Below are 27,863 nucleotides of genomic sequence, written 5' to 3' on the forward strand. Positions count from 1 at the left end.
ATAAAAGTAAATTAATTATCATATTTTTTATTAGTTGTTTTAAATGAATATTTGATACATGTAATAAGAACACGTAATAAACAATATAATTGAAAATTATATGTTAGCAAAAATATAATTACACATGGGTATCATTCTAGTTTTACACATATATAAACGTAATATACCATTACTATAATTGTACATATTAGTTTGAGTAATCAATAATGGAACACATAAATCTAATACAAAAACAAAACTCTATCTGCATATCTATATGTTATTGAATACTTCAGTACACGATTTTAATAAAAGAACGAGGGTATGGTTTACACGAAGAGTTCAGCGATCAAAGAATCGGGTCATTTATCACACACAGTACACAATAGATGGTACAAACTTTAAAGGTACTTTTTAATATCTATTTTCCATGTTTTTGTAGGCCTCTGATTTTAATGAAAAGCTGCAAAACAAAGAAATGTGAATATAAGATCACAAAAAATCAAAGAATTGCAAGAATTCAATTACAAAATTAAAGGATTTGAAATATTTTCAAAGAGATAAACTAGACCATATGTTATTGATAAAACAAATTAGTGGTCAATGTAAAAAAAATTCGATTGCACACCAGATCTAATGATATTCATTCCTCCATTATCAAATGATACTTCACTGCGGTTCATAAGCAAGTTACAGAAAATGAACTGGATTTATGTGAAAGTTATCCAGATACACACTAGTATATATTAAATGAAATGTATTTTTTTTTTGGAAAATAGTCAAGAAAAAAGGTTTTCAGATACAGTTGTAGGATTAAAAATCCTTTGAGATTTGGTTTCACATTTCATTAAAATTCTGCTCCTGTACACTCAATTTGAGATAATTTTGTCAAGTATCAACGGTAATCACATTTCAAACATCAGAAACACGTATTAGTATGTTCCTTTCTTGACTTTATTGTGATCTTAATGAGTAAAAAGATTCGTTGTTACCTGGCCGAGCGTTTCATCTTGAAGTATAGGACCACAGATGTTACCAAGGCCGCCAGCACCAGAACACTCACTAGAACTGTGACCACAATGGTTGTCGGAAAACTGTCTCCTTCTGGTTTGAGATTTCCATTTACTTCCAGTTTGTCATCAACGGCCTCCGTCACTAATTCACATCCTAAAAGTGAAAAACGAATGAAATTTCTTATGAAGCTTATTAACCATTTCTGTAATTAGAGTTAGAATCGTTTATTGGCGTGCAAATTATTAACCATGTTTCAAAACATACAACATAACCTAACCATCTACTTTGCTCCATTCTGTGGTATTCTTTTCGGTGTTACAAGCTAAACATTCCTCAGTTTCATGGATGCTGCCATCACCATAACATTTTCCATTGATGTAACAATATCCTACCTACAAACATTTGAATAGTTGGTTTGTAAACATTTCATAAATTTTTGAAAATCTGAAAACAACATATCTAATGACAAAATAAGAGCGTCGTACCCTGAGAGTGAACTGGATATCCCCGGACACATTGACCGTGTCCTGACAGACCCCGTCCAGCACAAAGATAGTGTGATGTGTGCTGAAGTTACGGCCGTTGTTGGCCACGGAGAGGGTGATTCCCTGTACGAACCCCCGGGGGACAGAGCGTCTTCTCCTGGCCGGTCCAAGGGGACAGAACACCTCGGCTATACTGTCGTGTTCAGCTTGAACCATGTACTCTATGAAATCACCGACTACTGTCTTGTTTTCTGTAACCTACATTACAATATCATCGTCTTTGAAATTATTTTTTGATATATGCCAAGTGCACTGACAAAAAATCACCATTCGGGTTCTTTTTCTCGCCTTAAATGCTTTTAAACATTTTAAGTTAAGCTGCTTCGTCCACAGTGCCACAAATCTTTTGAATTTGACAGAGTAATTTTCTGTAATAAAAAAACCCAAATAAGCCAAAACAAGAGGCCCACAGGCCTTGAGGGTCACCTGAATACCACAATGTACTGTAAAATAGTTAACGGATGACATACGACCAACGGTTAAAGGTTTCCCGAGTGACTCAAGTGACCTCAAACCATTCTTGTTCATTATAAAGCCATATTTGCATCGAGCCATCCATCTATCCCCAAGTAAAAAGCCTGAATTTATGTCCTATGGACGGTGCATTTACAATTTAAATAACACATCATCACAAAATGGCTAACTTCTGATCAGATCGACATATCGTTTTATTAAAAGAATTTTATCGACAGCAAAATGTAACTTTCTACATAGCAGAGTAAATAAAGTGTCGGGCATGTGGTCCGTACATTCCGAGTCCGATTCCCGCTGGTGCTTTTGTTGTAACTTTCTAATTGAATTTTTTAGATATTCATTTTTTATCCCCGAACTGCATTTTTTTTCGCTTATTTGACATATGTACATGCATTTAGATCATCTTTCTCAAATTTAAAAGTACAGAAGAAAATATTATATAGAGGGCTTTATAGAAATCATAGTCATGCATTTTTTTCCCTCAAATGGGAGTAAGAAGAAAATTTGCTAAGATTAGATAAATTTTCCTTATAAGGCAATGTTGGCCCTTCCATAGAGCCAAAATCCCTTACCCAGAGGCCATGAACTTCACAATCTGGGTAAAGGCATCCCTCATCATCCTAACCATGTGCTTTTAATTTCTCTGCAGTCAATGTCTAGAAGATTTTTATTTACAAATTTTTATCAAAAATGTATGCCCCTGGCGGATGGAGGTCATGAATTTCACAATTTATGTTCCACTTTTCCTATGAATGCTAGACACCAAACTTGGTCAAAATAACCCTAGTAGTTTCACCGAAGAAGCTGAAAATGTTTACAAATGTTAACGCACGATGAAGGGCGAAAATGGGTTGCAATAAGTCACCTGATTTATTCAGGTGACCTAAAAAAAATTACCCTCTTCATAATGAACACCGTATTTTCTCTGAAAAGATAACTTTTAGATTAGATAAGTCTTTATTTTCCAAAGGATAAAAATATTTTTATTTTCATCCATCATTTACATGGTATTCCAGAGTTGACACATTATTTAAACAAGAGGCCCAGGGACCACATTGCTCACCTGAACAATAATTGTCTTAATTCTGATCAAATTAGCATTACAGTATCAAAATATCTTGACAACTAAGTACAGTAGATTTTGCTAAAAATAATTGAAAATCTGCCAATTTTTATCTACCTCTTTATTTGGGGGGGGGGGGGTAAATACCAAGCCCCTTTTGTTGTTGTACCTGTAAGAAGATTTTTCTCTATTCCTTTATACCCCCCCTCCTATTTCGTGGCCCCACTTTTCTCTAGGGAATCATGGTTTCATCAAACTTGAATCTGCATGACCTGTGCTTTTACACTAAGTACTGAGTTTTGGACCGAAAACTTTCCCAGAATATTTTAAAGATTTTCTCTATATATTCCTATGTAAAAATTCAAACCGCTATCACGGCCCCGCCCTACCACTAGGGACTGATTTTGCAAACTTGAATTTACACTACCCGAGGATGCCTTTTCACAAGTTTAAGCTTTTCTGACCAAATAGTCTTTAAAAAGAAAATTTTTAAAGATTTTCTCTACATATTCCTATGTAAAAATTCACCCCCATTGTGGCCTCAACCTACCCCTGGACTATTATTTAAACAAACGTGAATCTATACGATCAGGGGATGCTTCCACTCAAATTTGGGCTTTCCTGGCCTTAGAGTTTTGAGAAGATTTTTAAAGATTTTCTCTATATATAAAAATTTATCCCCCATTGTGGCCCCGCCCTACCCCCAGGGACCATGATTTGAACAAACTTGAATCTACACTATCTGAGGATGCTTCCACACAAGTTAAGCTTTTCAGGTCGAATAGTTTTTGAGAAGAAGATTTTTGAAAAATACCAACAAATTTTCAATAATTCTCAATTATCTCCCTTTTAAAGAGGGCGTGGCCCTTCATTTGAACAAACTTGAATCCCCTTTACCTAGTGGTGCTTTGTGCCAAATTTGGTTGGAATCTGCCCAGTGGTTCTTGAGAAGAAGATGAAAATGTGGAAAAGTTTACAACAACAACGACGACGACGACAACGACATACAACGGACAGATTGTGATCAGAAAAGCTCACTTGAGCCTGTGGCTCAGGTGAGCTAAAAAAATTCTCCTGTTTTAGGGTAAAATGCTTTACTCACATGGAAAACTGTCAGCAAGCATTTGAGGGTGTGCATATCTAGAAACCCGTAGCCTTCCACCAGGGCCCTCTGGCAGGCTCTTTTATCACAGAGCCCTCCCTCCTCAATGTTTACTCCATACACTAGTGGGGGTTTGTTCAGGTCCATGGAACAATCCTTAGCTCCAAATTCTTCATCACATTCACATGTTCCTGAAACAAAAACATGTGAACATCCAGTTATTTTTTGTATGGTAGAAAAAAGTGTATATGTAGTATTTGTTCTTGCTTTTCAACATTTATTCATTTACCATTAATACAGATTCCATGTCCGCTGCATTCATTTGTACAGGTTTTCTTTTTAACTTGTTCTGCTATGGACGGCTTTCCTTCCTCTGTAACTGCCTTAAGTGTGGTATTCTGAGAAATTTCCTTCATACAAGTTGTTCTCAAAGCCTCTCGACTCCCTCCAGCCCAAATCGTGGAATTGGTCATCTGAAAAGTCATTAACTATGACCTAATTTCAATCCGATTACATTTTTATTGTTCCGTGCCTTGATTATATCAAGAAAACAAGCTTGTTAATACAGCAAATGATGTTAAGTTAATATCTAAATACCTGTAAAGAAACAATTTTTAGTCTCTATTTTATCTTAAATGCAGATTAAATCATGTTGAAGATTTAAGATAATTGTTAGTTCTCAACACATATAGCTTAGAAAAATACTATCTCTTTTCCTTGTTAATTTCGCTGACTTAATTTTTTGAACCATTTTAATACCAAACACAGATTTATACGAGAAAGTAAACACACCATGATATCCAAGACACAGTTTTCTATGAGAGAGTCAGGAGATACACCTGGAACTCGACTACATGCTTTGTAAGTCTGAGATTGTTTGATAAAGTTATTGCAAAAATCGCTTGCTTTTTTCCGCGTCCAAATAACTTCCGCTTCACGCTTCGTCCTTGATATATTTATCTGTCAAAGAAAAAAACCCACAACTTTAAAATTTTTCACAAGTTTCAAAAACATTTTAAGTTATTCAAATGATGCTATTGATGTTTGTCCATTGTTATCCTTAATCTTTTAAACGTTTATAACTTCTCTTTAACTTCAATTCAATATCATAACCATCTCCAGGAGTGACCGTCATCTCAAATTGTTAAATTCCTTGTCCATGCCACCGGATAAAAATGTGTGCTTAATCCATAATATCTTTTGAAAACTTCTTTATTCGTAACACAATATAATTTATGTGGTTGGTTCATCAATTTTATTTTCTGATAGAAAGTTATATTATTATGTATATTAATACCGTAATCAAGTGATGTGACGAGTTCCATGACAATCAAATGCTACTAAAATCAGTGTAATTAAAAACAGAGAACATGTTGGGTTTTTTTTCAGAAAGAAAAAGAAACATAAAAACGAAATCTGATTTATCGCTTACCCTAGGTACTTTCTATTTATTGCTCAAAGGTTGAAGAACTTTTTACTATATAAAGATAATACACATACCTCTTCGGTGTCTGTGAATTCGCTCAATTGAATGTCTTGTCTCTGGAACATTTTGTAGGAGAACGGTTTAACAGCAGACCGTTTATTCCGGATTTGACAGTTATTTTTATTTAGTGCTGGGTTGTCCTCCTTGGCACATTTTACAATGGTGTCCTCAGAGCATTCGCGAATTTTTTCTGGTTTGTTTCCGCGTACGTGTTCATGTGGACATGTACAGTAGAATACATCGTGTTTCCAGCGAGGCAAAGCATTCAACTGGTCCTCGTTCATGTTTCCCAAAAACTCAGCCCAGCTGAGCCTATCGTCAGAAAAATTTCACAATTTACAAAGAAAAAGGATGTCAATGTATTTCATTCAGGGTACATTGAAGTCTTGATGATTTCAGTTAAAACTTCTAAAACCTTAATGGTTTTAGAAGTATTTTTATTGATTAAAGATTAACCTGGTTTGATAAAATTTAACAATTATATGAAATATTTGAAAAACGATACCTCCAATGTTGATTAAATGCTTCAGTACTCCACAGTAAATTACCGCCCCTGTCCATGAAATCATCCCATATATTCCCGTTCAGAGTTCCACACAGTCCGCCCGTCAGTTTATCGTCTGATTTGGACGGATACACGTGTACGTTGACTGTCCGTACGTTATCTGTGGGGTAATCCTCCAACACTGCTTGAACATACGTACCACTCGGAAAGTATATCTAAGGATGATGTTGAAGTATCAGTTTGTAATGGTAGATATAAAAATCTCTATCTTTCAATTGATAACCCACACAATTATTCTGTGTTTTTATTTGACCAATTATGCTTAACTTTTAATTTAATTTATAAATCCGTTATAAAGTGGTGTATTTTTTAATCAAATGAAGCTTAATAAAAGTTATGGATAGTGCATATTTTAAAAAAGATAATAAGTCTCTATGAAGTATTTTACTGAATGAAAAAACCAACTCTATAGTTTTTTTCGTCAAGTTTTCGGGCGTCTAAAAGGTTCTCGTTGCAGGACATGTACTTAATCCGTATGGGTTTATATGGACATCGATCAATGACAAAAACGTCCGCCCCCGCCCGTACGGCTACAGCGCAGACACAGAAGGGGTCCCATGTTGGACGTCCACGTCCCCTGTTACACGCTGTTGTCTCAATCTGAACCTACAGAATAACAAAGAATAGTACCCCCCAATAGTCTTTTATTGTTAGAAGTTTTTATTACGATAAAGATGGAATAATTTTTAGCTCACCTGAGCTGAAAGCTCAAGTGAGCTATTCTGATCACATTTTGTCTGTCGTCCGTCTGTCTGTCCGTCTGTCTGTAAACTTTTCACATTTTCAAGCATCCTTAGCCTAAGGGGATTCAAAGTTGTGAAAATTAAGGACCACGCCCTTTTGCAAAGGGAGTTAATTAGGAATTTATGAAAATTTTCGAGAAATTTTTAAAAATCTTCTTCTCATGAAACATAAGACCAGGAAAGCTTAAACTTGTGTGGAAGCATCCTCAGGTAGTGTAGATACACAATTATGAAAATTATGACCCCCAGAGGAAGGGTGGGGCCACAATGGGGTCGAAGTTTAACATATAAATATATAGAGTATATCTTTAAAAATCTTCTTCTCAGAAACTAATCAGCCAGGAAAGCCGACACTTGTGTGGAAGCATCCTCATGTAGTATAGATACGAGGTTGTGAAAATCATGACCCCTTGGTGTAGGGTGGGGCTACAATGGGGGGTCGAAGTTTTACATAGGAATATATAGAGTAAATCTTTAAAAATCTTCTTCTCAGAAACTAAATGAACAGGAATGCTAACACTTGCGTGGAAGCATCCTCAGGTAGTGTAGAAACAAAATTGTAAAAATCATGACCCCGGGGGTAGGAAGAGGCCCCAATGGGTGATCAAAGTATTACATAGGAATATATAGAGTAAATCTTTAAAAATCTTATTCTCAGAAACTAATTGGACAGGAATGCTGACACTTGCGTGGAAGCATCCTTAGGAAGTGTAGATTCAAAGTTGTGAAAATCATGACCCCTGGGGATAGGGTGGGGCCACAATGGGGGCGTCGAAGTTTTACATAGGAATATATAGAGTAAATCTTTAAAAATCTTCTTCTCAGAAACTAATCAGCCAGGAAAGCTGACACTTGTGTGGAAGCAACCTCAGGTAGTGTTTATTCAAAGTTGTAAAAATCATGACCCCTGGGTGTAGGGTGGGGCCACAATGGGGGGTCGAAGTTTAACATATGAATATATAGAGTGTATCTTTAAAAATCTTCTTCTCAGAAACTAATCAGCCAGGAAAGCTGACACTTGTGTGGAAGCATCCTCAGGTAGTGTAGATTCAAAGTTGTGAAAACCATGGCCCCCGGGGGTAGGGTGGGGCCACAATGGGGGGTTGAAGTTTTACATAGGAATATATAGAGTAAATCTTTAAAAATCTTCTTTAAAAAAAATAATCAGCTAGGAAAGCTGACACTTGTGTGGAAGCATCCTCAGGTAGTGTAAATTCAAAGTTGTGAAAATAATGGCCCCCGGGGGTAGGGTAGGGCCACAATGGGGTGTCAAAGTTTAACATAGGAATATATAGAGTAAATCTTTAAAAATCTTCTCAGAAACTAATCAGCCGGCAAAGCTGAAACTTGTGTGGAAGCATCCCTTCTCAGAAACAAATCAGCTAGGAAAGCTGAAACTTGTGTGGAAGCATCCCCAGGCAGTGTAAATTCAAAGTTGTGAAAAAAATAACCCCTGGGGGTAGGGTAGGGCCACAATGGAGGGACGAAGTTTTACATAGGAATATATAGAGTAAATCTTTAGAAATCTTCTTCTCAGAAACTAATCAGCCAGGAAAGCTGAAATTTGTGTGAAAGCATCCCCAGGTAGTGTAGATACAAATTATGTATTATGTATTATTTTACATTGTCCAGATAGTTTGCATTATGACTCCATTAAGCTGATTTTATCATACCTATTGTTTCTCAGGTGAGCAATGAGGCCCATGGGCCTCTTGGTTTATGCCCATCTACATATCTACATGTCACAATTTTGTATATATGTTCAGTTAAAGTGTTACTAGTTAAGATTCCAACGGAAGACCTAATAGTGATTTTTAGGTTTTTACTTTCTTTCTTCTTCTCATTTCCCCTCTTTTTGTCTCGTGAATTTCTCAGAGATGTCTTGATGGATTCTCATGAAAATTTCAGGGATAATTGAAAATAAAAAGTTCTAGAAGATTTTTATTCAATTTTTTCAAAATCCACTTCTGTTCGTCCGTTTCCTGTCTCGCGAAGAAAAGCTTGTCACCTCGAGATCTCAAAAACTGTAAAGTCTTGAACAACCAAACTTTGTGGGATGAAAGACCTATAGCAGTAGATGTGTTTAAATTATTTTGTTTTGTTCGTCTTAAGTTCCGGTCGTCACCGGAAGCACTTCAAAAATAATTATTTTTTACGCATTAAATTCCTTTTCCATAGAATAAATATATCAGTAAAAATCTATGCATAGATTATCTATGAGATCTCAAATTAACAAAAAAATTCTACTTCCGGTGAGACATCTCAATTATTTCAGGTAGCTTTTTTAAAACACATTTTGTACGCGAGATCTCAGAAACTATAAGTGATCAAGACACGAAACTTTCCTGGATGATAGACATTTGATTGAAGATATATTTAACCGCTTTTATTTTGTCTTCCGTCACTTCCGGTCCACCCAGGAAGAGTTCAAACAAATCGAGCTGTTTATCAGTTTAACTGTTTTCCTTTGATATTTTTAGTTAGTTCAATTAACAATAATGTACAAAATTCAAGTGTACAAGAAATATTTAATACAATTACATTGAGCACTTCCGTTTGTCCGTTTGCTGTCCCTAGACAAAAAACCTTATTTTGACGAGATCACAAAAACGGTAACAACTTGAACAACCAAACTTTGTTGAATGATAGACACATGTACATTAGTTAACACTATTTTGTTTTGTCCAGCGTAACTTCCGGTCATCACAGGAAGTACACCCAATTTTGATTTGTTAAAAATAATTTGGTTATTTAGCATGGAAGTAACATTTTAGCTATTGAAATACAAAAGGTAATCTACACATGGTAAAAAAAAACCAAAACAAAAGTTCTGTTTTCGGTGAGACATCTCAAATATCTCAGGAAGCCCTCTTTTTTAAAGTACCCACAAGATCTCAGAAACCGTGAGAGATCAACTTAATACACAAAATTTATATGGATAATGGACATTTGATTGAACATGTGTTAACGGGTTTCATTTGGTCGTACGTCACTTCCGGTTCTCACTCGAAGCGTTCAAGGAATCGAATTTTTTTTTAATTTAGATTTGTTTTAACATTTTATTAAATTGATGAACAGTAACGTACCGTAGGTAAATGTAATAAAATCTCTACTTTCAATTTCTTAAATCATTTCTGTTTGTTCGTTTCCGGTCCCGAGACACAATCCTTTTCTCAACAAGATATTATAACTTACAAAAAATTGAACATCCAAACTTTGAGGAAAGACAAAACAATATATAAATATATGTTAACTATGTTCTGTATGATACGGCGTAACTTCCGGTCGTCACAGAAATTACTCAAAAATTGAAATTTTGTCTTTTTGTTTTGTTTATTTCGTGGGATTTCCTTACAGTATATTTTATATCCATTTTCTGTTTACAAGAGAAATGGACTTTTTGTACAGATTAATACATGAGGAACAGAAGACCTTTTTGTTGCTATAGCAACAAGAGTCTAGTTTTTATTTATTTTTCTGAGTAACGGCGCTCCATAGAGTGCTACATTCAGCTCGTTCCGACTGTTATCTAGACCGGTTTTCGGACACGAGTTAGTTCTGGGCAGGTAGTTGTGAGAAGGTGTGTCCCATAGTAAGAACCTTTGTGGTGTTGGACAAAATGTCCTGAGACCTGCTTATCCTCTGGCAGATTTGACAAAAAGTGTCCAAAACAAAATAGATTGGCATGATCATAATGAAAAAACTTGAAAGGGAAGGTCACAATTTTGTATATATGTTCATTTAAACAGTTATTAGTTTTTATTTATTTTTGTAAGGAACGGCACTCCATAGATTGCTACAGTCAGCTAGTCACTGTCTGTTCGACTGGTTTAGTTCTGGCCAAGTCGTCTAGTAAGAACATTCGTGGTATTCGTCAAAATGTCTAAGGACATGTGTGGCCTATGTCTATTTCTATTTGTGTGAGACGAAATCCTGTGTGGAGTGTTTGAAAAAAAAAATATGATGATAAACAAGTAACGTACGAAAAACATTAAGTCAAAAAGAAGTGATTTTCTCTCATATGTAATTTAGCCTATCTGGTTGAAAATCGAAAATCCAAACCTGATGGTATAACAACTGTTACAACGTACTACTATGCATGGTTCTCAAACCTTTCTCTTTTTTTTTTGGTGGCATCACTGGCATGGTAGTATGTGTTTCCAATTCCAGTGATGTGATGTTGGGACACTGTAAGCTAGTATAATGAATTGGGGTACTGGTAACCTCCTTGAAATTTGGAAACTGCACTCCGTGTTCCTCAGGAAGGCGTCTTACAGGATTCCCACGTTTGTTTTCAAATAAAATATACGTCGACTTTTGAGATTTCAGAATGTTTTGGAACATTTACGAGGTATCTTCTAAAGAACAAGGTACAGATTCAATCATATTTTGCCCTATTTTAGAGTGATTTTTAAAGATATCACAAGAAATTGAAATGCAACGTTTATTTACACAAGAATACCCCTAGATTAAGGATCTATATTTAGTTACCCGATTAGACTTCCACAAGTTTATTTGTGACGTCACAAACAGTGCATTTTCCCGTTTTTTTTTTATTAAACTGAGCAGAAGACACCAATTCCTTAGTGGGTTTTTTTAAATAGAAAAATATGTCCGCAGCTGTCGCCCACGATGAAACCCACATTATAAACTTTTCATGTGATATCAAATAAAATTTATTAATTTCGTTGTGAGCGACAGCGGCGAACACATTTTCCTCTTCAAAAAACTTTGAGAAAATGTGCCATTTTTCATCACTTTTTATATAGTATATAAACACACGTTCAAGATGGTACATGTGTATTTTCATGAGACATAAACAACTTTTGAATTTTAGGGCAAATATTAAAAGAAAATGTACCTTTTTCTTTTTAGGTATCGCACCTCGAAAATACTATTCAAGAACAGCAATATATGGATGGATTGCACCCATTGCAAGTGCCCGCAATCAAGAATTTTACTACAAGGTAAAACTTGTCGATGTTTGTGTTAACCAAATAGGGCAAAACCTTGCTAAAAGGTGTTGCATGGTTCTGCAAAGGCGGTTCTTCTCTTTATCATACAATGTTTTAATTTATCAAAATCTCTTTTTGGGCATCAATAACTTGTTTCTTTTCGTAGTCATGCTTCTCAATATCTCCGCAATACTGCGCTCCCTAACATGACCCTAAAGAACAAGTCCGCGTTGTATGTCCAAGTCTAAAGAGACAGTTTCCACATTGGAGTTTAGGTTTATCAATTTTGACATTTGGGTTACTATACTTTTTCTCTAGATGAGATAGATGGTCCTGTGCGCTATCAATTTCTACGGACTTTACGTGGACGTCGTCTTCTTATTCATGAAGATCTACATTGATAGTGATATCAGGTGAATCATTTTGCTCTTCAACGAATAATGATTTCGGTTTCAAAGTTAAGGTAGCTACCTGAGTTTGCTATGATACTATCTAGGGAACATCCATCAAATGTTTTCATTTTGATCCGACGCATGGACGATCCAGCGACAGGGACGGCGCACTTGAATGCAAGTGCTCGCTGATATAATGAAGATATACTATTCCAAAGTTTCGTGCTGAATTATAATATGCAAAGCTGTTTGGCGTTTTTTAGTGATGTATAAAAGTCAGGTTTATATACAAACAAAATGGCAACCGCTAAGAACCCAAAAGGTAGAGAATACAAGAACGGCGTCGGTACAAGCAAAGACCTGCGACTTCTGATAGTTCAAGAAATAATAGAGCATGGAGGAAACGTGGATACCGGTGAAGTTCCCAAAGGGTATTTTTACATGTACTTATCGTTGCTAATAGATTTCGAGTTTCGTCCATGACTTCTTCAAAGCTGTGAAAAAGGTATGTGTACAACAGAAAGGTAGCTAGAGGAGGCCCCACAACATATGAATGGCCGTCCCAAACTGACACCTCCATAAGTAAACATGATAGACTTTTTGAAAAAAGAGTCGCCAACAATGACCGGAAAAGAAATACAAGATAAACTAGACACGATCTCGTTGCGAGCAACGAATGGGTCTTCCGTCCGATTTTTGAATAGATTAGATTAAACTTATCACTTCAAAGATAAAAACGTAGATCTAAGCAAAAAATAGTAAAAAAAAAAAAAATTGCGGCAATCGGGGCTTGAACCCGGGTCACCTGGGCCATGTCCACGACTCTATCGACTGAACTACTCAGATTCTCGCTTCAGAACTTTGACGCTTAATTTGTCGAGAATGCCTTGATCGATTTTAAAACAAATTACATATTCTGAATCAGTAAGAGGGTCACTATAATGTGAATAAATTTCATCATCATATTAACTTCCTTTTAAACTAATTTTTCAACCTACACTGCGAAATGCAGATTTCCGGAACACGTCATTTTTAAACTTCAATATCCCTGCAATGCGTTGTCCGATTTTAAAACAGTTTTTAGTGTTTTATTCAGTACAAAAATGTCAAAAAAATGCATTTGCTTTAAAATTTCAAAAATCGAAAGATTAGAGTCACTTCCGGTGACGATCGGAAGTGACGGACGATCTGCTCATATTAAAATTTGATAAGTTTAAAACATATTCTGATGGGAAAAAAATTGTAGATTATTTGATTTAAAACAAATTAAAACACAATTTTCCAAAAAATGCTGTTTGAGCGGACCAGAAGTGACGGACGATCGTAGTTTTACCTGATCGGCCCTAGAAATTCAAAAATCTATCATTCCTGAAACTTTCAATTTTCTATCTTTAATCGTTTTTGCGAAAAAGGGAGGACAAGATCACTGATTACAAAAACAAAAACGAATATAACGGCCGACCGGAAGTGACGTCATCAGCAAAAATGTACATGATAAAATACCTTGATATTTTGTATTATTCGTGAAATTTTCATAAAAATCCATTGTAGCATATTTGAGATATTAGAGTTTTAAGAAAAATGTTAAGAAAAAAAAGAATAATAACTAGACACGATCTCGTTGCGAGCAACGAATGGGTCTTCCGTCCGATTTTTGAATAGATTAGATTAAACTTATCACTTCAAAGATAAAATCGTAGATCTAAGCGAAAAATAGTAAAAAAATTAAATAAAAATTGCGGCAATCGGGGCTTGAACCCGGATCACCTGGGCCATGTCCACGACTCTATCGACTGAGCTACTCAGACTCTCGCTTCAGAAATTTGACGCTTAAAGCTGCTTGGTCCGATTTTTTTGTAATTACATTATCAAAAATTTTTCCATACAAATCATTTATCTTAGAAAGTTATGGGCTTTCTCCTATTTACACCAGCAGAATCAGTCTCCTTTCAAAGTTAGAAATATTCAAAGTAAATAAAAATAATTTCTCTTTGGGCAAACGAAAAAACAAACCAAAATGCATCACGGGAATGTTTACAAAAGGAAACCGCTTGGTTTCGTCCCCCGAATGATTGGGGTTATTCAACCCGCATGCTATGCATCGATGGTAAAGATAGCAGACTTTGGAAATATTAACGAACAAAATGTACACATGTTTATTTGTAATTTGTCTGATCATTTCGACCTTTATTTAAAGCGATGTCAAAGTCGTAATACAACCATATCCGTCTCATCGTCAGGGGTGAAATTTAACATGAGGCGAAATAACGCGGTATCTTTTAATGTCGTTTGTTTTGTTAGCAAATTTTGTACGTATTTTCACACTTTTATCCCATATGTATTGGACGGGTAAAACTACTGCAATGTCTATTATTATACATATACTAAGCATAGCCATCGTTTAAAAGCGTGCGTAAAATTTTATATAAAATCGGACCAAGCAGCTTTAATTTCTCGAGAATGCCTGAATTACGTGAAAGCACCTTGTTGCGAGCAACAAGTGGGTCTTTCGTTTGATTTTGAATTGATAGGGTTCAATTAAACTGTTGACATTTATTACGATTTACTATCATATTAACTTCCTTTTAAACTAATTTTTCAACATACACTGCGTAATGCAGATTTCCGTAAAACGTCATTTTTAAACGTCAATATCTCTGCAATGCGTTGTCCGATTTTAAAACTGTTTTTAGTTTTGTATTCAGTACAAAAATGTCAACAAAACGCATATGCTTTAAAATTCCAAAAATCGAAATATTAGAATCACTTCCGGTGACGACCGGAATTGACGGACGATCTGCTCATATTAAAATTTGATAAGTTTAAAACATATTCTGATGGAAAAAAAATTGTAGATTATTTGATTTAAAAAAATTTTAAAACACAATTTTCCAAGAATGCTGTTTTAGCGGACCGGAAGTGACGGACGATCGTAGTTTTACCTGATCGGCCCTAGAAATTCAAAAATCTATCATTCCTGACGTCAAGACAATTTAAGTTTATAGATGAAAATGGTTTTGAGGTCACATGCGGCGACAGAAATTATTGTAAATCTAAATAAAGGGAACGATGCATTGAAATCGGTCGGAATCTTGCTGGCAGAAATTTGACTTTAGATCTGTTGGTTGAGAGTATTAACTCAGGTTTTCTTTGGCAGCAGAACGTGGAGTACACGTTATTGCCGACATATTCAAAAATTATAAAAAACAGAAAAGTAGAATTTGACCAAAATCGTGACCATGCCCCTTTAATTATTGTATCATATCTAAACTTTTTAAGACAATAGAGCAAAAATACGAGAATGCGTAAATACCTCCATAGGAAAACCTTTTCTCTTTCCCCAGTAGAGAACGAATCTTCCATGGTTTTGATTTTCGTATCTTACAAAGAAGAAGATTGAAATCTTATTTAGACGGTCATTGCTTCTATGTAATACCATAACGTTCTATTGAAATTGCAAAGAATTTGGGCAAACTTTTCAAACTAAAACAGTATCTACATTGTAGAATATGTGAATAAGTAACCATTTCATGATCTTAAATCAGAAAATATTGATTCCAGAGGACTTACTTCCTTCCATCAAACGTCAGCATGTGTGGATCATTCACGGCGTGACATTCCTTGCCTTGCCAGATACCAGGGCTCTGAGAAATCTACAAAGTACACCCCAGGCAAACTGAGAGCTTGCATAGTGCATATACACAAGCTATTTCCGGAGAAAAATTATGGGGAAAATGTTAAAACTTTCATATTTTTAAAAGTTTGCAAATATTAATATTATTAACTGATTTTCATAAAATCCTAATTTGCATTTCATCAAGTTATGCAATTTTAAATTATTTCTATATCATCATTAAAGGAACATTGCTGAAGTACACACATAAACATAAACATTCTCGAGCTCGATCCCGCTCCACTCCGGACTTCCTTCCTTCTGTCCAGTTATCATTCCAATCCGGAAAGCGCCTTCTGGTGAATCCGGAAGTACCAAATCGTATTCTGGCGTGTCAATGAATGCAATTGGAATGGTGACTTTTTTATACCAAGTCGTTTGGAAAATTCTAAACCCACAATTTTTTCCTTGACTTATTAAAGTTTTTGCAGATTTTATTACTGAAGAACATTTTTCCGGATCTCTTGGAACGTTCATCTCAATATCCAACCCACAGTTTTCTACACTGCCATTTGGCATGAAAGGACAACCGAAAGGAACTGTTAACTTGACTTCAATATGCCCCTCTGGTTTGTCTCTTTTGATGTTAACTCTAGTGGAAGTGACCTGCGTTTAAAAAGTTTTGAGTTCTTAACAAATCGTTAATTGATATTCCAAAGATATTTATTTCAAGTTCACAAATTAGAGATTTATTTGTGATAAAGGGTTTACTTACTTGTATGCCAGCAAAGAAATTTTTACTTATCTCCGAGAAAGGTCCGGGCACACCGTCTGGTACATTTTTTAACCGAACCGAGCACTTGATCTTAAATAAAGGTTCATCAATAGGACTCAGCTTTAAATATGAAATTCTATCTTTTTTTAAAGATAAGTTCCCACAAAAATAACTAATATATTTACAAAATAGAAAAACATACAAAATACCAGGAAAACCATAAACTCAAATATGCCAAAAAAAAACCAACAACAGTTATGAAAAATACGTTATGGCAAAAAATGACCCCAATGTCTGAAAGTATTTTATAAACTTCACTTAAACGCGGGATCTATGGGAATGATGAGCGTATTAAGCGTCCGGATCCCCTCAGTCTACAGGTATTTCAGATTTATACTCTGTCTGGATTTATGTGTCGGTTTTTATTGTACTTCTGTGACAAGTGAGTGCATTTTCGTTTTACATCGTCAAAAAAGACGGAAACGATAACCTCTGACGTACTGTAATTTATTTCGTAAAGTTGACAATGGTTTCCGTAGACATCCCACCCCCTTCTCTTTTAGAAGAAAACGAATCCTCTTTTCGGGGGGGGGGGGTGGGGAATTCGCATGCGTGCATTTTCAATGTTATACAATATGATTAGCAATAAAAAACAAAAAATAAATATTATTTAATTTGTTGTCGGAACCTAATGCACAGAAGGGGAAATTTTGAAGTGATATAACTTACGTTGATGCCAAGCTTCCGATATCCCTTTGTTTCATCTTTATCGTCATAACCCAGATCTGTATTTCTTATGGACTTATTTTGGACGGCATCTTTCATCACAAGAGGATTGCCGTCTATATACCACTTCACCTGATAGTAGTAGTCGAATTCTTTGGCAGTAAAGGAACAGACGAATTGTAGTTCCTGCATTGCTGTCTTGCCCTCCACCCTGACAAATTGGTGGCGCACCACGGGTCGTTCCACCACATCAGTTGGTGGAATACCTAAATTTGACTTGATATTTGTTAATGAATTTTGCAATGCTTCCCAGAGTGAACGAAAATAACCTATAAATCCATTTTGTATCCAGTTTTTTGTTTATGTTGTTTCTTAATAACGAGATGAAAATGTTTTACATAAAAGTATAATGTTCTTATGTTTAAAATGCATTAAAATCACTTGAATTATTGAGGACTTTTTTTTCTTTTTACAAAAATATTGTACGTACCGTTGGTAGAATATTCTGAAAATTAAGTTTATAAAAGTAACAATAAACGATTTAAGGAAATACATTAAATCTAAAAACGGCTTATAGATCTTAGCAAATTTAAAAAATCGTTTTTCTTACCCCAAGTTGCACACTTAGAACTGTTGGCTGAAGTGTAATTTTTCTTACGTTGACATAAATTTTTGTACATTATTTTACTGTTTTATGTAAATTTTCTGTTTACATTCAATATGAGGACCTTCATAACTACTTTGATGTGGTCTATGTTATGAGGTATCAGCTTATAAACGGAATGAAAGGATTGCGATGACGAAAGATAAATATGGAGGATAATGCCTTTTACGAGACCAGTCGTGTTCAATTTTTTTTAACTTTAAATAACTACTGCCATTTGAGTTATCGTTTTAAGACAACTCGTTTTAATTACCATAACAATCTTTTGCTTTTATAATAGCACTTAAATGTATAAAAATAAGTTCACACCATTGGATTCCAGAAAAGAAAGCAAGATATGAACGTAAACAGTAAATAAATGCAACTTGAATAATTCTTTTTTTTTGTAGGGCTATAAAATGATTTAAACGGAGCTTTGGTGAATATTTAGTTTAGAAGCTTTTCTCAATGAAATTGAAAAAACTCACGGAAACAGTACGCCTTGTAGCAACTTGTTGGGGGAGTCAGGTAATAGACATTGTAATCAACACATTTCTTGATCTTGATCGGCAGTGTTTCGGCACACGAATCCTGCAGTCCCACGACGCATGCGTCCCTTTCAACTTCCTCGCCAACGAATTCAGGAGGAGGCTCTATAAGATTGTGTTATAATAGTAACTAGTAAAGTGCAAGTATTCCAAATAGATTGTACGTTTGCATTATTTTCTCAAGAACTACAATGCTACAGTTTGTGAGATTACTGTGCAAGCATCCTCAAATAATGTAGATTCCAAATTGTTGAAACTTTGACCCCAGACCAATACTGGGAAACACGAAAAGTTCAAATTTTAACATAGAAATAAACAGGTAAAATTGTTTAAAGATTTTCTTTTAAAGAATTACAATGCTACAATTTGTGAAAATACTAGGGGAAGATCATATAGATTCTAAATGATTAGAATAGTAACCCCTGGACTAATACTGGGATCCCAAGAGGTGTTTAAAATTTAACATAGAAATATATTGGTAAAATGTTTAAAAAAACGAATATAAAATGATACAAGGAACTATTGTTTAGGTAAGCGATATGGCCCATGGGCCTCCTGTTTATAACGTGTTTAAAGTGGCATAAGGCCAGATGGTCTGGGTGTAAAATTATACTTATTAGTGTTGATATTCCATGCAATTTTTTACGGAAAATTAAACAATTTTAATTGTTTCCAATTACTTAACAATACATGTAGGTCAAGTTAAATTGCTTGGGGAAATCATATATCAATCAGTGCCAGCCAAGACGACCCACCTTTCATCCAAATTGGATAGCGAGTTCCACACCATTCATCTGGTGTTGGTTCGGTCTGTAATAAGTCCTGTGCATCAGCTCTGACCCAGCGGCCGTTCCCCAATGAGTACCGATCACACAGCATCAAAGTCCAGTCGTGAATACGATTTTCCTTAACTCTTTGCTCCATTTTTTCAAGAGTGAATGCCGTTTTGCAGGGGTCGTATTGATCTGTTTGAATCGATATATATATATATATATATATATATATATATATATATATATATATATATATATATATATATATATATATATATATATATATATATATATATATATATATATATATATTTCGAAATCATTTTCTTCAAATAGAAAAACAAACTTACAGTGATGATAATTACAATATTTCATGAATTTATTTTTTTTATATAATGAAGAAATAATACATTCAAGGCAAGTTCATTGACCTTTTATATGCACGATAATTCTACTGTTAATAAGTGCTGTTTTATATATTAAATATCTTCATCCACTGAGTACTCCCATATCTATAAAAAATTTAATCTGATGCAGGTAATTTTCTCAATTCTAGATACCTTTATACCCGTTTGTATAATTAATTTTCTGTTTTCGTTACCAAGCAGATAACATACTTGAATTAGGAGACATACTTGGCAACACGTCAACAGGCAGGGAAGGGAGTGTGAAGATGGGGGAGAATGAACATGGTGCAAGGAGAGGTAAATGATAGATTGAAGGAGGCATAAATGAAGGGTTGCAGAACACAACAAGCATAGAGCCTAAATACGATAGGAACGTTTCATTGTTGGAGCTATTGAAGAAGGATCATTACAAGATTACATTTCTGTTACGATAATTGTACGATACCCTACCGTCACCAGCAAATCAACAATAATAAGGATTAATCGAAGATTCTGCAGGTAAACTGTGTGGAAAAATATAAAGACAGCTGGTTTCCACTTTAATAAAAAGGGCGTAAATCTTAAAAATAAGGAGTAACCATCAGTGTTCGACAAAGAGGGAGACTGTGAGCTGACGATAAACCTCGACAGGAAGCTTGTTTGCCAGACATCGTAGAAACAACTCTATTATGGTCTAAACAAGCTAAGACAAGAGTTGCCATAGAGCTGCCATAACATGGGAGGAAAACTGAGACAAGGCGCACCATTGAAAGATCCCGAAATATAAGGACCTACTTGGAGTATGCAGGGGGATGGGTTGGAAAACTTTATTGTCTTTTGTCAATGTTGGATGTAGAGAATTCCAAAACTAATCAGCGTGGAAGCTGTCTAAGAAGCTAGGAATGGTCCGCGAAGGGCTGCAGTACGACGAATAGCAGACACAGCAGAGAAGTCATCTTGCCTGGAACCAACGAGTAGTGGCTGGTCATCACCGCTGACTAACCGAATTGAAGATGTTCTTGGTACATAGTCGAAACATCCAAGATAAGACGTTACAACAAGGTCGAGAAAGGGGCTGACTCAAATCAGGCATATAATTATCAAATGCAAGGGACCAAATCAGCAAATTAAGGTAGTACGAAACACCCCTGAAATTAATTATTTGAAATATTTTCTCAAATACAATTAATTTCAGTCCATTATCTTAAGAAAAAAATATAAATCATACCCATCAATCACTCAAGGCCAAATAAATTTAGGATACAACGTATTTCGAATATTTTGAAGCATACATTTGGATGGTGTTCATATGATTTTTGTGCAATTTAGCCTTATATCATTTAAAAATGCGTAACTTGTGTTCTTTTAAAAGTAAAGACCTGAAATTTAGACACAACCACCACCAGCATTTAAGCTTTATGTTAAACAAATTTCAAGGTCATATCAACAGGTCAAAGGTCATATATGATGACGTCATCTAGAATTTTAATCAATTTATACCTCGGTCAGACATACTTAAACCTTAATTAATCTAAAACCAATGGTTAAATTTTCATCATTTTGATATATTTTAATAACAGGGTCATGCCAATCATAAAGATAAATTTTAATCAAATTTGAATTATACATTTTCTTTTTAGATACCGTTAAGTGCTGCAAATTTTCGTCTTAAAAGAGCATTCACAAGCACTAGATTTACATTATATTGCATGAGAAATTATCTTAAGTTACCAGTTAGAATTTATTTCAGTATTTTTAAGTAACAAGAAGGTCTCCTGTTTAAATAGCAGCACAAATATTTGTAATATCTTGAAAAATAACTTAATGGCATAGAAAATTATAACAATGACTATCTCATTTTACACTACACTGAATGAAGATTCCAATGGTAGGTTTGGGGCGATGTGGGCAAAAATTGTGAGGTCGGATTTTTTTCAAATTTTACGTATTAAAAGATTTCATTCCAAAGAAAAAAATATAAAACTTTCAGAAAAATTGAATGATAGGAAAAATTTTGCTGATCTGTTTTGTACTACCTTAACATCTTCTGTAAGTAACTTTTTTATTGTTTTGAATGGCAGATATGAATATTGAAAGTGTATCCATGATATTTTGCATTATTATACAGTACAGTGTAAAAGATTTTCATGTTTTTTTAAAAACGGTGTCCTTACAGCTAAAGAAAAACATATTAACACATCTGCACGCAATGCATAGATTGTAGCTGTTTCTTTTCCTAAAGAAGCAGTGACGAGGTATATTGGAATTTTAGCAGAGTTATAAGGCTGAAAAAAAGCTACACTCTATTGAAAAGTAGAAAGAAAATAAATGAAGTATCAGCAATATTAATGTCATTTTTTATGTCGTGTACATGTACAATTAGAAGGTATAATGAACAAAAGTTTCAACCTATGCATTTGGTGGCTTAGATCTGCCACACTTTTACGGAAGAGTATCGGAGCCTACCCTTTTTGTGTTTCAACTTATAAACTGTCCTTCTTTTTTAATGAATTGTCAACATATAAAGTTATATAACCTCTTATTTATGCAAATGTTTTGAATTGTATCTGTCAATGTAATGAATTCTCTTTCATAAATCAACGTTTCAAACTTCATATTTTTTAAAGTCGATAATGCAGATAGCAATGAAACTGGGAAATCCAATAAAGTGATTTGAATTGTATAGAAATCACAAGATACAATTCAATTCATTTACATAAATAAGAGGTCACAATACTTTATGTGATGACAATACAATAAAAAGAAGGACATGCAATCTATAAGTTGAAACACAAGTGTTGGCCCCGCTACGCTACCGTACTTACTTGTCTTTAAAATATCCGACAAATCGATATAAAAATTTATCAAGTTAAAATAATTATTGGACAAGATGACATTACGATCTGACAGGTTAACATGAATATTTGACAGAAAAAACAATATTACCACAAGCTAGAAGAAAATGATCATTCATATTATAACTCAACTTGTCAGGAAATGATGTAGACTCGTCAAATGTTATGTCATTTTGTCAAATAAGTATGTCGATTTATCAGATAATTATATAGACTTGTCAAATAATGATGTCGACTTAAAAGATGGTTATATCGACTCGTCAGATCCTTATGCCGACTTGTAGGAAAATATTAAGTCAACCACAAGCAAAATATGGGGCCTAAACGTTTTAGTATTGATTTTTTTTCACACGTGAATAAGTTTAAAGTGGACATAAAGATCTGACGAGTCATCATAGCTGTCTGATAAGTCGACATCAAGATCTTAAAAGTCGACCTAATTACCTGAAAAGTTGTGGCAGACCTATGCCACCATGTCGACCTCTTAAATAAATGCAATAATGTTAATAAATCCATGGATACGTAGCAGGCAATGGTTTTGTAACTTAAAAAAATCATCTTCCTCAGGTAGCAAGAAAATCTTTTCCATTTTCTAATAAATGCTGAAATTTGATGGCCATGATCTAAAACAAACAGTGTGCGAAACGCAAGCAAAAGTATAATTTATTTTGAATCGTTGATTCGCTGTTTTCACTTCTGGTAATGAAAAAAGGTAAGTTTTTTTAAAGGTTAGATCTAATTTAAACGTTAAAGAGATATAAACTATTTATTTCTATTTCTATATCATGTATTCACCAATCTTATTATGAAAAAGTGATACCATCATTTTCCCAATACAAGAAAACGTAAGAATTTTTGCTTGATCATTTTATGATGTACGATATAGTCCAAAGTATACTCGTATTAAGGTATCCGATGTACAATTGACCACAAAATGATGCCTGGTAAGGTATATAATCTATGTACTCGTTTGATAGGTAAGGAGATGTTGTTTCTAAAAACAGATTTTTTTCTCGCCAAATCACTATGGGGAAGTAACTCTAGCGCTGCAAATCACGCACGGTAAAATACTACTTTTCTGACGAAAACATGTGTAATCATTAATAATATTTATCAAATAAATATTGCCAACATATTTTAATAGAAATAAACTTTTGAAATAAATTGATTAACTTTATCAATATATTTTTAATGACGACGTCACTCGATTTTTCCCCACCCCCCCCCCCCCCACGTCAGCCGTCGCATTCATAATCCAACGCATGTTCCCGTTACCTGGTAATTTTTCTGTTTTCTATTCCTTTACGATTGAGACCTTGTTATTTTAGAATTAAAAATCTAAATTGTTGATTTTTTTTCATTCAGCAAAATGTTTGCACAAAAAATATTGTTACTAATACAACGACATCGTGAATTGCGGGTCACATGAGGTGTGTAAAGCGTTACGAACAAAGCGTGCGAGAACCGTGTGAATTCATTCCAAAACTTTAACTCGTAGAAATTAATATACATTGTATTATCTTTTATTCAAAATTGTATTCTTTTTCAAAAAAAAAAGTTAAGTCAGTTTTAAAATGGAGACTGCTGATAAAGTCTGACTACGACGTTTCCGTATCGGTACGATTGTGGAATGCACAATACATCGACATGCTTTACACAGTTATAACAACATATGAATCAACCATAAATGACGCTGTGATGATGTAATAAGCATGCATTTTTAACACGATAAGATTGTGTACAAATACCACACATATCATCGGACATCGGCTATCTGGCTGAACCTGTCAATCAAATTTTGAGCATTTGATTTCATTGGATGGTGACGCGCCTCTTTTATGTAAACAGCAAAATGAAGCGAATTGACTTTAAAGCAGTCGGAATCAGTATCTAATAGTATTATTAGAATGATATAAAATCCAGCAATTTGAAAAAGAGTAAGAAATGTACCGTTCATGCACATACATAAAATGTGATATGCGAGAGAAGAAAATTGTTTGGAATCCCGATGAAAAAATACAATTAATGATTAGAAATTCCATTATTTTACGGAAAATAACAAGATGTTTAAACACAATAATTACAATAAATGTGTACAAGCATTTAACCACGAAACCCGTGTGCATGGTACTTATTAAAAATAGTTGGTCGCAAATACGTCGTTATACAAATCTTTGGTCCAAAACACTCTGTATGTATAATGAAATTATGTACACAAAAAAATTGAACAAATTGAATAGGGCCATACAATTACCAGATTACCCCAATTCAAGTTATTCACAGTTACAATATCTTCTGATCAATGATTAAAATGACCTTCTCAGTATTTATCGACGAAATACGTGACTTGTGCACTGCAAACTTTACTCTATAAATTAGTTTTTTTCTTCACGTTATTGCAAGTGCGCCGCGGTAAAAAAAAAAATAACGTCATACAACGGCAAATGACGTAAATCTGCTACAACGTCACAATCAGCGTAAGGGGAAAAAGTTGAAATAACTCGTTTTAAAATTAAGAAAAAAAATATTGCTTGACTTTGTGCATCAATTGTTGATTCTTTATTGTTTATTATGTTAAATTAAAAATAGTGCAACTTTTTGAAAATTAATTTCAAGATCCGTAGTCTACCAAGCTCATCCCGGAAAATCCCGAGCTCTGAATTGTACATCCGATACCTTAATTGTGTGACCTAATATTCCTAAAAAATGTCGATTTGGTCTGTGTGGTAGGTGGATAAAATGACGACCTCCTTTTCACCAGTTTGTCATCGTTTTAAATTGTCATATAACAATAGCCAACCCCTACCATAATGCAAGATATCTCGAATTCTGATTTAAGCAAACAAGCACTAAGATCTGTATCAGAAAAGGTCTTGTTTACGCAAAGATTTTCTTTTTGCTGTCGCTTTTAGTCTGCATATTAAATTACCTGTTTGATTTTTTAACCATTTAAAATTTCAAGGTTTCTCCAATTATTTCTTTCACTGTTTGACTGAGTTTGATACAATCCGGTTCTATTTCAGGGGTGAAAGAGTTCTTTTTATAGATCTTTTTATCGCATACAGATGTGTCGTTTCTTCAATGAATGCATGCAACGTGTTTATGTAACATCCCAAAAGAATGTGTATTTTATCTTTGCATTATTGTGTCTTAAATTTTTTTTTTATCGTTATCGAATCTGTTTATTTTCCCCATTTTTCCACTGATTGTATTTTCATTTGATGACACCCTTGTACACCTAATCGATATTTTTAAGTTCATTGTAAGGATCTACATACAAGCAAAATAGGGTCCTTTTGATCAATAGCATTGTATTTTCTTCTTTCTTTATCTGATAGCAATGTCAACTATGTTGAGGAATCTTTTCATATATATCTGCCTTGTCTTGTCTGTAACTTCTTATCTGTAGCCTTTCTTTACCTTAAAACTATCTAGTTTTTGTAAATGTGGAAACTACTGGAGCAATACTTTATAGACCTTTTTAAATGGTATGTAAAAAAGTAAAAATAAAAACGGATTTGATGGTTAATTTGTTGACTATCAAGTCTCCTTTAAAAAAGCGTCAAAAATCCAGATTAATAATGTTACAAACGCGCTGTGACTATACCCCAAACTCTCTATAGAATTCTCCCCCCAAGAAATCATCATGTTACATTAAAAATTTCAGATCTTTCGAATTAACCAGCATATAACCAACCTCGCAATGGCAGCCGGTTAAAAAAATCGAACAGGGGACGCTAGGACTACATTTTTCATCTTTAAACAAGATTTTAAAAATATCTGTTATCGAAATTTATCATTGCCTTTGATGATTCAGTATGTTCTTCACAAGTCGGAAAAGTGCAGAATTATTATAAATGCTTAGAACCGGATTTGTGAGGGGAAAAACATAATATGTTTATTTAGTCTTGGGTTTCTCTTTAAAAAAAAGAAACATTAATTCGAATATGAGTTAAAGTTTTTTTTTTTAATTATTATCTTTCCTTGTTAGAGATTGTAAACAATTGTCTTTAAAACAAAAGTCTTTACATTGGAAGAACATGTTTGTTAATAGATTGTAGAGATATGTTAATGCTGGTTGCATTGCAAATCGGAGCGGAGCTAACAACTATAATTTGGAAGTAAATTTATATCAAACAGCCGATGAAACGGTACTTGTCTTTAGAGATATACATTCGAAGTGTTTTAAAACCATATATATCTTGTAATGCGTTTTTAGCATAATGCAACTATTTCACAAACTTCTTGTTGTGCAGCCGCTTTTACTTAAAAAAAAAGCATTGTCTAGGCGTTTTAACTTATTCTTAACCTTTTGTATAGAAATAAGCTCTCGAAAACATTAAGATTAAATCATACCTGCACTATGTACAATTGTGCACAGAGAAAAAAGACACAGATGCCACAAACCCCCCATATCGTCTTTGCTGACACTTGCTGTTACAATCTTTATATTTTTACATTTGCCATGATCTGCACATGCGCAGTTAATCATGTAGTCATTCATGCAGTATGCTAAGTAAAGAGAAACTCTGATCATAGTAATAAAGGGGATTTAAAACGAACCAGAACCAAGTTTACCTTAGATAATCTTCCATGCACGGGAAAAATTACGAAAGAGCGAATATAAGAGAGGACCGACGTTAGTTACTTTCTAGAAATAGTAATCGACATTCCAGTAGTTTTTTGTATTTAGAAATTACTAAGACGCCAATGTACTCGTGAATAATATTTTTTTTATTACTTTTATTGAATTTAGAACAAGCATTCAAATTACATGTAATGTTTCAAAGACGACGTTTTAATGTACAGGAAGCTGGTGACTCCATAGGGATGCTGCAAACTGGAATGTCACTAGAGATATAGAGAATGAAGAGGTCACTACGATATAGAACGGAAAACTCTACTAAGCTAAACCGTTTCAATTCAGCTGTTGCCTTTAACGGGGACTTTCATTGGATCAGACAGGGACAGAGAGATAAAAGATTTCTAATCAACCTTGCTGAAACTCTATGAAGCTAACTTGAAATCAAGATGGTTAGCCGTACGTCTAATTGTGAGTACAGATCACAGAAAACGGGGACTAGGGTGTGCAAGAGATCATGCAAATTTGCAAATCTGTCACTTGAGATCCATACTTATTACTGACAAATTAAAATTCTGTGTAGATTTTAATGATGGAAGATGTCGAATATAAAGACAAAATAATGAAGAATTTAGTGACTGCTT

General features: G+C 34.3%; 1 protein-coding gene across 1 annotated transcript; it reads right to left on the reverse strand.

Annotated features, from left to right (window-relative positions):
- Window positions 1-43: 43 nt before the first annotated feature.
- Window positions 44-27,129, reverse strand: LOC128180332 (von Willebrand factor D and EGF domain-containing protein-like). Its single transcript, XM_052848362.1, has 19 exons — window positions 26,994-27,129; window positions 19,379-19,588; window positions 18,564-18,728; window positions 17,923-17,937; window positions 17,436-17,698; window positions 16,707-16,796; window positions 16,199-16,597; window positions 15,889-15,971; window positions 15,632-15,698; window positions 6,634-6,834; window positions 6,169-6,383; window positions 5,678-5,975; window positions 4,970-5,137; window positions 4,467-4,650; window positions 4,178-4,368; window positions 1,479-1,736; window positions 1,271-1,385; window positions 972-1,146; window positions 44-442 (listed from the first exon to the last, which is right to left on the reverse strand). The coding sequence occupies exons 1-19, from the start codon at window positions 27,127-27,129 to the stop codon at window positions 394-396; spliced, it is 3,282 nt and encodes a 1,093-aa protein (XP_052704322.1). The 3' UTR covers window positions 44-393.
- Window positions 27,130-27,863: the final 734 nt, after the last annotated feature.

The sequence above is a fragment of the Crassostrea angulata genome, chromosome 4, assembly GCF_025612915.1.
Source record: "Crassostrea angulata isolate pt1a10 chromosome 4, ASM2561291v2, whole genome shotgun sequence".
Classification (NCBI taxonomy): Eukaryota; Metazoa; Mollusca; class Bivalvia; order Ostreida; family Ostreidae; genus Magallana; species Magallana angulata.